Source organism: Plasmodium fragile, assembly GCF_000956335.1.
Source record: "Plasmodium fragile strain nilgiri unplaced genomic scaffold supercont1.20, whole genome shotgun sequence".
Classification (NCBI taxonomy): domain Eukaryota; phylum Apicomplexa; class Aconoidasida; order Haemosporida; family Plasmodiidae; genus Plasmodium; species Plasmodium fragile.
The window spans coordinates 181,986-193,914 of record NW_012192600.1 but is presented as its reverse complement, the minus strand read 5'-3'; the positions used below and the strand labels follow the sequence as shown (position 1 = coordinate 193,914).

The following is an 11,929-nucleotide window of genomic DNA, read 5'->3' as shown; positions in this document are numbered from 1 at the left end:
GCTCAGCCAGGAAAGTGGCGGGCGAGTATTTACCCACGACAAAAGCGTGCCCATAAAAAAACGGACGCATATACTTACATGTATACTATGCGTGTTGGTTAGGCGAATTGATGTTCCCCAGTCATATGAGCACAGGGGGAGATGATGACATGTCCGCTTAGCTTCGAATGGACACGGTTGCGAAAATTTTTAACAGTTTTTTTTTTTTTTCACTCCTTCCAACTAGCTACAACAACTTTCGTAGGAAAAAAAAAAAAAAAAAAAAAAAAATTTCGCAAAAAAAAAAAAAAAAAAAAAAAAACTGTTCACAAAATTTAAGTGCACATGCAAATTTATTAGTTATAATGAACAAATGATGAGTAATGACCCTTTCACCACTTTCTACTTATTGGTCACTTTTAAATGGTACCAATACAGAGTACACATGTGACACTAGTGCATTCTATGTTGCTGTTTTGTTGTCTTTCCTTTTCACTTTAATTAATGCACGCAAAATGTAGACTGCACTGTTGTATTGCCATGGGGATAAAATTATCAAGTAGACTTAAACGCATGCGTGTTATACATCACACTACGGGTATTCACAAATGCGCAAATGTAAGCATGTCCTGAATGCTGCTTTGGGTGGAAAGCACGCGCAGAAAAGTAAAAAAAAAAAATAAATAAATAATTGCTATGGACATGCGTTGGGCACCATTTTGGTCGCTCGCCTACATACAAGTGCGCATTGTCAGTCAACTTTACCACGTAGTTACACGCTTTATATTGATGCAATGATTTGGGGAGCACGCAAGTGGCACGTGACTCATTGTTACGTTTTTTTTTTTTTTTTTTTAAAACTGCAGCAGTTGTTGTTGTGTGCCCCGGCGACCGTTGCAATTGCCCCACCTCCTATTGTTTCGTCGCTCGTCGCATACCTATGTGTCCACCTGTCTAGATCTGCGCTTCAAGTGTCTGGAAGTGTTTGCTCATTCCTGGGGACGACGAAACACATGCGTGTGTAACATACTACACATATATACATACGTACGTGCTCACACTTGTGTACCATTAAACTGCGCCCTGTTCAGGCAAAACATTTCGTAGATCTTCGCAAAACAACACTTTAAAGAAGTGTTGCCACTTGGCTGATTTGCGCAGATTTTTAATGTACAATTTGTAAAACATCAAATCTGTATACGAATCGTTTAGCCAAAAGGAAAATAAAAAAAAAAAAAAAAAAAAAGAAAGAAAGAAAGAAACACCTGAGCAATGTTTTGTGATAAAAATGTAGACATTTGCGCCTATGGGAAAAGACATTTTTTTTGGGGGGGGGATTATTTTTGGCCAATTGGGGGTGGCGTATCATTTTTTGCACAGTCATTTCGCTCTTTTCGTGGCGTTCAATTTTTATTTTTTCTTTTTTTCCTTTTTTTTACCTTTTAAGAAAAGTGCAAAGTCACGTGCGCATAAAGTGCACGGCATGGCGCTCAGCCAGGAAAGTGGCGGGCGAGTATTTACCCACGACAAAAGCGTGCCCATAAAAAAACGGACGCATATACTTACATGTATACTATGCGTGTTGGTTAGGCGAATTGATGTTCCCCAGTCATATGAGCACAGGGGGAGATGATGACATGTCCGCTTAGCTTCGAATGGACACGGTTGCGAAAATGTATAGGTGAAAAAAAAAAAAAAAAAAAACGTCAAGTTGGGGAAGGAGAGGGCTGCTACAGTGGACGAAAGACAACAAAAGGGAAACTTCAAAATAGGTTATCAAAAGGAGGAGTGTAAGGATGCATGAATTAAAAATATGTGCAACGAATGCTCAAGTTATGTACGGACGGGAAACAGGACAGATCACATTTGATATACCCTGGTCTGAAGCGTGAACCGTCCATCATCGCTCTGCATTCCACAAGTATGTTTTCCCCCTTTAGTATGAAAACAACCTTAAAGAGAGCGATTAACTCTTTTTATTTAAGCACGAAAAAAGGGAAATGCCCCCAATGGTCGGAACATTTCGCGAGCGCCTTGTTCAGGCGTACAGCACGTGCAGACACATATAAGCGCGCATAAAACTAGCATAATCGCATGGGGGGCTGTGAAAGGAGACCACAGAAAGTCACATATCGTGGAGCTCATCCTCCTTGTGCGTTTCAATAACGCAGTCCGACTTGGGGTAACAAGTACACAACAGAATATATTTCTTCTTCAGCTGATCTTCGTCCAGGTAGCTCTGGTCCTCATTGTCCACCTCCCCCTCGATTAACTTGGCAGCACAAGTGGAACAGCTTCCTCCCCTACAGCTGGACGGCAATTCAACGTTCTGTCTTTCGCTAGCATCTAATATGTACTCATCTTCATCGCATTGAATTTTTTTTTCTCCCTCATTTGTTCGAAGAGTGATGTTATAAAAGAGTTTGTTCCTGTTGGCCGATTTGAAATACCTCCTTTTGTCACCATCATTGCTCAAGTCACTAGCAGTGTGTCGCGCGTTACCTGCTCTGGCCCCACCTACAGGAAGGCATGACGCTTTGTTACCACTTACCAGCTTGCTAATAAAACTGGAACAGGCTCTCTTTTGGGGGGTATTTATTCCTCGACTTACATACATATAATTTAGAGTGGTTCTGTTGTTGCTCAATTTGTATGTATTGCTCTTTTCTGTTAAAAGTGTGAGCACCAGGAACAAGATAATTGCAATCATTTTTTTTTTTTTTTTATCTTCGCGCCTTTTGTATAGATGTGTGATCATAGGTGTACATGTGCAGATGGGCCGATTGGCAGAAACTCAGACGCACAGCATGTGTGCGCCGGATGTGAATACCTTTCGCTTCACACTCCTGAACGGTGTGTACACCTCATGTGGCAGCTTTTTCCATAACAGGGTATATGTCCCTAGGGAATGGATAAGCCGTTTGTCCAAATGTAGTATTTCGAGTTGTGCGCCTCTGCGTGCGTATATACACATATATAAATGGCAGCTCGTACACACACGAGTTTTGCGTATCACGCTGCGCCTACCATGTGGCTTGTACCATGCTCGTACTGTGCTTGTGCTTCACCGTGGCTCTCTTTTCCTCAATTCATCACACGGATCAAACCTTCATTTAGCTCACGTATTGGTTAATATAGTTCTACGCGCAATGGAAAAGAAGTGCTCATATAGTTTTCTCTTCTATGCGACCAATTTTTCAAAAATATTTTGTACAAAAAGGCAATGTCGTAATTCTTCCTCTCCTCCTTATTGAGGAAATGTAGAAATTTCGTTTGTGCACATTTGGAGGTGAAAAAAAAAGTAGGATGAATTACCTAACTGTACCTTTCCGTATCTTATTTATTCTATTTTATCTTTTTTTTTTTTTTTTTTTTTGTTCCCTTTTTGCATTTCAAATTAGCGCGTGGCGAAAAGGCCAACTCGTGCAAGATCCCCCTCCCTTCTACAGGGGAGGCGTCGGAGAACACATGTATGTGCAGAGGGCGTTACTCGATCGTGCACATGTGTCAATGTACATAACGTACGTACATGGAGGCTAGTTGAGAATCCCCGTTCGCACGCACGACGTTGCCACAGAGCTCTGCATAACGCTTGTGCAGCAGGTTGAACCGGGGATTCCACAAATGGCGGCATATGCGCAGGAAAATGAAGAAACGTGCGGGAGGGCAGGGGAGAATTAAAAAAGGGAAGAAAAAAAAAAACAAAAACAAGTGCACGAACGAGTGACAAGAAGGGACTTACAACACGCACGCGCAACCAACCACTGATGAACAAACGCATCTAAAACGACACACAACTAACAATGTGCAACCGCGGAAAGGCCAAGGTGTTGTACGTGCACCACTGTCGTTGTTATGCGAAAAGTGGAAATAGTCTGCACACCCTCATTTTTTATGCTGTTCCCCCCATCCCATTACGCTGATCATATATACATCCAATATCGGACCCATTTTGTAGAACGGACGCGAAAAAAAATGCTACACCTAAGCAACGCACTGCTAACCGTATTGTTATTTGTTACCATCCGTGTGACTAATGTCGACAGTGTTAAGAAGAAGTCGTTGCATTATGTACAAAACTACAACCCCTGCGATAGCGCGGTTAGGGGGATTCGAAGTACACACACAAAAGGTACCATCCGTGCGTCACAAAATCCAATTTGGACTTCACCAAATGGAGACAACATTGAAGTACACACCCCTCCGATTAGTAGCGCGAACAAGTTGATCTACCCAACCCTGGAAAATAACACCTATGAAGAAGCCCTAAAAATAATCTGTAACAAATTAGAGACGCTAAAAGGAGAAAACTCGGAGAATGCGGAACACATCAACACATTCTCTGGGTTCTTAAAAAACTATTTTGATGAAATGAAAAGACATAAACCTTGTTCTCCACAAATATTTTTAGAAATTTTTTTAAAGTATATAGATTCTTTTAAAAAGTATAGATATTATACTTTTCCAAATGTTCACAGATATGATGAAAGCTTACACGAATGGTCATTACAATTCTGGTCCCAACTGATTGATCATGAAAACTCTAAATTTAAGGGCACTCAACACATTGACCAAATGGAAAAATGGATAGAACAAGGACACAACATAATCATATTCAGTAATCACCATATAGAAGCTGATGCAAATATAATTAAATATTTTTTTCATATTCATAATGCGAGTAATATTTCCCGAAATATTATTTTTATTGGGGGTCATAAAATAAGGGCAGATCCTTTATCGAGACCATTTAGCGTTTCAGCTAACCTGCTCTGCATTTATTCCAAAAAATATATTGAGAACCTTCCACAACTTAGAGAAGAAAAAATTATGTTCAACCATAAATCTTTAAACGCTCTGAAAAACTTATTACAAGAAGGGAGAAATATCATTTGGCTAGCTCCCAGTGGGGGCAGAGACAGGAGAGACTCTCATGGGAATATCAAAATTTCTACCTTTGATCCAAAAATTATACAAACTTTCTACATCTTTGCAAAACGGGCAAAAATAAAAACGCATTTCATAGGACTCGCACTGAACACGTACAATATATGTCCTCCTTCCAACAGCGTCGATGTTGACGAAATAGAAAAACAGCGGTCCTGTGCATACTCCCCAGTGGGGATCAATTTAGGGGAAGACATTTTTGATGTGTATCCCTCCATGGACGAAAAAGAGATAACGGAAAAGTTGTACACATATGTGTGCCGGCTGTATAGTGAAATATACTAATTGGCCATTCTGCTTGAAGTGCGAATGCAAATGTCCTGCCCTAAATTGATCCCCACACGGGAGCCACGCTGAAGAGTTGCTCCACTGGTGAACTGTAACCTTTACACAAAACAACGCGCATCAGTCACAACAGACGGGGCAGCTTCGCCTTCCTCTAACAGGTGCCTCCTCGTTGAACTCGTCCAATTACTGTCCCATCTTTGCGTCAAAATTGTCTTTTATTCGGACTCTCCCCTCACGTTTTTTTCTTCGATTCACACCTCGCATTTTTTATTTATCACTTTTTTTTAGATACCATAACTTTATCATGACGTTACGGGGGGCACAGGAAAAGCATACAACTGGACAGGCTTCACAGGACATTAAGTGTACGTTGCGTTCGTACAAACAAGTTGATGTCTGTACCCCCCATATGTAATTTGCACTCATTTGTGAACATGCGCAGAGGTACATGCGTCCATAAGTACTTTATGTCATTATGAATGCTCAAAGTTTGAAAGTTTGATTTCCCTTGTTCTTACCCCCCAAATGGTATATATTAAAAAAAGGCAACAACAACAAAAAAAAAACACAGAGACATATGACACACGCGCAGTTTGAAAATGATATTTTTGAACTTTTTTCGAAAAATTAACACCCCCCCCTTTGGATAGTTTTATGATGTTATAAAAATTGCTCATAAAGTGTTTGTTTAATGTTTGCCTATTTAAAAGAACATGAGCCACGTATAAAAGGTTGTCTTTTTCGCTTTTTTTTTTTTTTTTTTTTTTTTTTTTTCTTGTTCTTCCATGTATAGGACTTAATTCGTTACTGATATGCACAGGTCAGAAGTTTTTTTTGTTTTTTTTTTTCCAGCTAGCCAAAAATTGCATTTGACCCCTGCCAGTATGACAACGCACGCACAAATCAGTGACTTTTATTTTCATTTTTAATGTTTTCATTTTTTTCTTTTTTTTGTTTCATAAATGTACAAAAATGTGGCACAAAAAAGGGATAAAAAAAAAAAATGTCTACTAAAAAGGTTTCAAAGTATTGAAAAAAAGGAGAAACAACTTTTTTTTTTTTTTTTTTTGTTAACGACTGTGTGTTGTAAGCTCTCTTTTGTGGCAAGATGGCCAACCACGCACACATTTATTTTGTTTATGCGTCGGATGATATGGAGAATTAATCTCGTTGTCATTTTTGTAAAACGCGCATTTGCACGTATGTATATGTATATATATATAGATACTTGTGCATGTGCATACGTCCACGTTAAGCGTAGATGCTAATATAAGGAGACACTTCCTGTCTCACTGGCTCATGCAACTACACCTTATGAGTGCAAAAATAAAAGGAGAAAGGGAAACGAATCAGCCACCCCAGTACAAGTAGCTGCATTATTTACGATCAAGTATGCACCAACCTGTGTTGCACTCTGTTCATCATATTTGGTACCATAGCACACAGATGTGTGATTTTATTCGCATGTCATATGCATGCCGTGCTCATCTGTTTGTGGCCGTTTCCTGTACTACGCTGTAGAATAACTTATGCTGCTTTTATAGAGACATTTTGAAAAATAGCATTTACGCGGGATCATCCCTTGTACGCTTTAATTTGTTTTGTTGTCTTTTTATTGACACCACTTGGACGTAGACAATACATCCATTTGTGTCTTCAACACGTAAGACATCACAACTGTATGTGCTGTCCCCTTTTTCTTTTTCATCGTTCACGAATGAGTTTAAAACAGGCGACAATTGCTCCTACGACGTACTACACGCGAAATGTATAAGAGTGGCTACACTTGTGTACACACGTAGAGGTATATATACGCACTTGGTGAACATTTTTTATGCACTTGAGAGAAATGCAGGCGAACCAGTTACACGGGATGAAGGGCCAGCTGGATGCAGGAGACACCAAGTCCATCGGCGGCGAAGTCAAGAAGCTTAACACCAAGGGAACCAATCAAAATGAAGATGCGCATTTCAATGTATCAAACGGGGGCCAAAACGATGACATGGTTAAAGTCTTCCCATTTGAGGAAGATACACCTGACAGAGAAATCGCCAACGGTAGGGATCAAGCCAACTCATCGACACACAATGATAATTTTGTGAACATGCTGCAACATCGCGAATGGGATGTAACGTACACACGCAGCAAAACGGAAAATAACTACTCCAAAAAAAATGTCTTACGCAATGAGTCAGAAGTGCTCTCGAAGAAAAAGTCGCTTCCTCTTTCGTTTGGTCACATATCAAATTACGTAAACGAGGCAGAAAATGGGCACATCAATGAGGCCAGTGTTATGCCCATAAGCAAGGGGGGAAGCGCACACGCGGCTAGCAAGACATTGAAAAGTGCGGGAACTGGAAGTATGGATCAATTTTTGTCTTTTAGGGACTCAAACAAGGGGAAAAGTATGACACAAGGTGAAGTAGGTGTGTTCGCAGCGAATGGTTCGCCAAGTGGGCAAGACGAACCGAGCTGGCATAGTGACACAGACGAGTTCGATCAACTAAACGGCAAGAGCAACCAGAATGAACAAAAGGACGAAAGCGAACGGGCTACACAAAACATTCAAAACGCACAACCTGATCTTGCGGTAAAAAAAGAAGAAAGCGTAACAAATGATCGTATGACAGAAAAAAAAAATTGCACACAAGAGAGGAAACTGCATACCCACGACTTACAAAAAAAAAAAAAAAAAAGTGAACAAGTCTCTGATGAAATAAGCAATTTCTGCATTGGAAAAGAGTTACACGCAAAGAACACAAGAGGGCAGAATGTGCAGGAAGAAGGAAAAGAAGAACAAAAAGAACAAAGCGCCATAAAAACATTAACTCCAACAAAAATAAATGATGAATTGAGTGTGTTGGAATTGAGAAAGGAGAAAAATCGCGAAATTAAAACAAAATTTGAAAAAATCTCCCTAAATTCACAAGTCAAAAACCATACATTTGGAAAGCCAAACGGTAATCAAAAATATTTTTATCCCCCGGGGGAGAAGAAATATTCGGATGGATCACAAAAGGAGTCTTCTGAGGAACAAATAATGGTTCAAAGATTTTCCATACAACAAAGTGACACAGAAGACATAGTTCAGAAAAAGGTGAATTCCATTGAGCACATTTTGGCGGAAACCGAAAAGAGGAATATGAATAATTCACTTAAAAGGGTTAGTAGCTTCAAAACGGGGGAAGAGGAAGACATAGGAAGTGTGAATAAGGTTGGCCTTGTTAGAACAAACAGGAATAACCAAAGTAGCGGCGTCTTTGGTGACCACATGGAGGAGCAACAGGATGAAGAGGTTTCACCCATTTCGCGTGCACTAATTGGAGATGAAGTCGAAAAAGTGATGAAAAAAAAAATTAACAGAATGGAAAGTTATCAAGTTCAATCGAGTGAACATCGCGATGTCATCAATGTAGAAAGCATAAACGAATCGGTAAGAACGTCTTCTGGATCGTCAGAGGAATTAGCAGATATAAAAATATACGACGACTCCGAAATAGAGGAATCCAAGGAGAGCGAATTGGAGCAATTTTGGCTTAACAGAGAAGTATCATCTCTTTTGAATAAATCGAAACTGTATTCTTCTAAATATTCAAACCAGTTCAATTCGAGCACGGCCAGATCCAGCGGTGGAAATTACATCAATGGCTCCGGGTTCCCAACAAGCGAAGAATATTCACAAGGAGGAACAACGAATAGGAAAATATTTTCACCCCAAATGAAAAGATACCAAAGTGATATCATCTCGTCTGTAAAAATGAAGGCAAATAATTTTGAGAATCGAAACACGGTCGATAACTTAGAAATGAAGGAAAGGTCCAATATCATGGAAGAGCATGAAGAAGGGGGGGTGTTTAGGATGCCCAACCAAAGACACAAGGAAGATTCTCCGATTGAAAAGTACACTATTAGTAGAAACAGCACTGTGAACGGTGCAAAAAAGAAAGAAAGCATGGACGACATGGCTAACAAGGTAGATGCCATAAAAAAGAAGTTAGCCATCATTAATGACACCGACGTCGGCCTCATCAACTTTGAAAAATTCGACATGTACCAAATCGATTTTGAAAAATTAGGGCTAAAGGTGGACAACTTAGAAAAAGAGGAAAAATACATTTTGATGCTCTATATGTCTGAAAAAAAATTAGAGTACCTCCGCGGAGCAAGTGAGGCACACAAAATGGTTCATGTCAGTTCGAAAGCATTACGATCAAATTATAGCAAAATGGTGGACGTGGGCGGGGTCAAATTGGGGGATGACGATAAGTCAATATCAATGAGGAGGTCACCTAGTGGCATTATTAGTAGGGGCGGTGAAGCGGGCTGCAGTGACGGTGGATATCTCCAGTTGGGACTCTTCGTGGAGTTGTACCGCCGGTTATCAAATCAGCAGAGCTTGACGTCGACGGTGGAGGACACAAACCAACCCAGCCAACCAATTACCCACAATGAGAACACTCTTCTAAAAAAAATGCTAGCAAATTTTATATACCTATTTCTCCAAGATGAGTGTCTAGACAGGCTGGTAAAAACCTATGAACATATGAGCAAAACCAGAGGGAAGGAAGACGCGGAACGGGCAAATTCGAAATGTTTACACTACATATGTAGTAGCCTATTACAGGACATTTCTAGCTGCCATACATATGAAGAAAAAGACCCCATGGGGGCAGACACTTCTGAGGTGTTTTACAAAATAGTAAATGAAATAGGAAGCAAGTTCTTATGCAATGATAAAGTAATGGGGAAAATAAAACAAATACAAATTATTAATAAAATGTTAAGAGAGGAAGTTAGAACCTATTCCATCAAAGTTGCATCCATGGATAAATTTTTCGACATAGAACCACATTTCATTGAAGAAACTGAGAAAGTCGTACTTGGAAGAGACATCGGGTTCTTTCAAATGCACACATTAAATAATAATTATAGGTACAACTATCATACATATGAAAGGGAAACAAAATTGCTCTCGCAAAATAGTAACCCTGTTTGGAATTTTTTCTATGGCTATTTTAACGACATTTACAATTGGTATAGTGATAATAATAAAAAGGAGTTTTTTCCCCAGGGTCAGGTGGAAAATGCGGAAATGAATAAAGACATGGCTTCTTCGAAAAGGGTCTCCAGGAATTTTATCAAAACTAAGGATGAGTCTAGCAGGGTAGAAGAAGGTCCTCTCAGAAATGATCACACAGAGGTGAATGCTGATCAGGTGTCACCCCATCAGAATGGAACAGATCCTACTTGGAATAAAACGGTAGTACCCCCCCCTTCTGCCCCATTAGAGGGGAAGAGTGATGTGGACAGGAATCAATTTCACCCGGGGAGCACTTCCTCCCACAGAGTGGAAGCCAAACAGCAAGGTGAGAAAGGGAGGGATATAAACGAAAAAAGGATAGATGAAGAAATGGAATCATTTAACCTTATAGGAGAGAAGAAGAATTTAATCAATGTAAACTCAGTGGAAGAGACATTGCTGAGTAATTCCACGAAGATTGGAGAATGTCCACTAGAGAGTAACACTTCAAGTGTAGATAATTTAATTTCTACCGATTATAACAACCTAGGAGATAGCAGGGGCAATGGTGATTTGACCCCCTTCGAGGGAGATCTCCACACCGTTAACAACAGTCCGCCACCAGATAGAGACTGTGTGGAGGATGAATTGGGGAGCCATTTGACTGATAGAATAGGTAGTGATACCCCCGATGAAAACCCCACCAGCAGAAGAAGTGGCCCTACCCCAGTGAACCCCAAAATGGAACCAATTTCAAATGAGCAAAAAAATAAGCAGAAAGGAGACTTCCACGAAGCGCACCTAGTGTCGTTTCAATATAAGGGATCCATACCAAAGGGGGAAATAAACCAAATGAACAACATGAATAAAGATAAGAACAAAAATATAATAGGGTGTTATCTGTCCTCACCAAGTGACGAACATTTGATTGCTGTTCAAATGAAGAGTGAGAAAATTGAAAATGTCCACAGCGCGCATTTTCTACTGGAACGGTGTAATAAGTACAATAAAGAAATTAACAAATCCTTTGTCCATATATTAAATTCGAGGACAAAAAGGTACCTAGCTGTAGATCTTCAAAACGGAAAATTTCTATTCACGAGGAAATACGACGACGTTTTCTTCACAGATGAGAGCAATGTGGAGCACAGGATATGCACCTACTTCCAGCTGCAATCCATATCTGACCTGATGAAAAGCGTGATCATCGAGGACCTGGTGCAGAGCTTGGCCGACGTCGTTCTGCGATGACGGGTGGAAGAATTGGCGGGGCTAGCATCAGTTGCTGACCATTAGCTGGCGCGATCGAACCCTTTGTGTGTATACCTATGCATTATTGGAATGTGCCCTCGTCAGTTTTTTTTTTGTTTTTTTTTATTTTTTATTCTTAGCAACTTTACGCCTTATTTGGCACAATTCTATGCGCGTGCTTCACAGAGGAGTTGTCAAATCCCTTTTTTCCCCTCCCCTTCCAATTGTATAGATACACACTGAGTGGGGAAAGCTATGAGAATTAGTCTCAAAAAACATGATCGTTAATTATTTCCTTTTTGTAAATTTCAAAATTTACGCGTCGTTACATTTTTTACGTTATGCCACGACATGGTGCTGTGTAAAGCAGGATGGAAAGCACATGTACGTGACGTCACAAAAGTTGGGCCTGTTTTGCTCACCTAGGGTAGATGGGGCGCAGAG

General features: G+C 40.1%; 3 protein-coding genes across 3 annotated transcripts; 2 read left to right on the top strand and 1 right to left on the bottom strand.

The window, feature by feature from the left end:
- Positions 1 to 2,104: 2,104 nt before the first annotated feature.
- Positions 2,105 to 2,689, bottom strand: AK88_02140 (uncharacterized protein; the record flags this gene model as incomplete). Its single annotated transcript, XM_012479774.1, has 1 exon — positions 2,105 to 2,689. One exon carries the CDS (start codon positions 2,687 to 2,689, stop codon positions 2,105 to 2,107), a length of 585 nt encoding a protein of 194 aa, XP_012335197.1.
- A 1,265-nt stretch (positions 2,690 to 3,954) lies between these two features.
- AK88_02139 (uncharacterized protein) lies at positions 3,955 to 5,211 on the top strand (the record flags this gene model as incomplete). Its single annotated transcript, XM_012479773.1, has 1 exon — positions 3,955 to 5,211. The coding sequence occupies one exon, from the start codon at positions 3,955 to 3,957 to the stop codon at positions 5,209 to 5,211; it is 1,257 nt and encodes a 418-aa protein (XP_012335196.1).
- A 1,852-nt stretch (positions 5,212 to 7,063) lies between these two features.
- On the top strand, positions 7,064 to 11,485 carry AK88_02138 (uncharacterized protein; the record flags this gene model as incomplete). The annotated part of the gene is made up of 1 exon (XM_012479772.1): positions 7,064 to 11,485. The coding sequence occupies one exon, from the start codon at positions 7,064 to 7,066 to the stop codon at positions 11,483 to 11,485; it is 4,422 nt and encodes a 1,473-aa protein (XP_012335195.1).
- Positions 11,486 to 11,929: the final 444 nt, after the last annotated feature.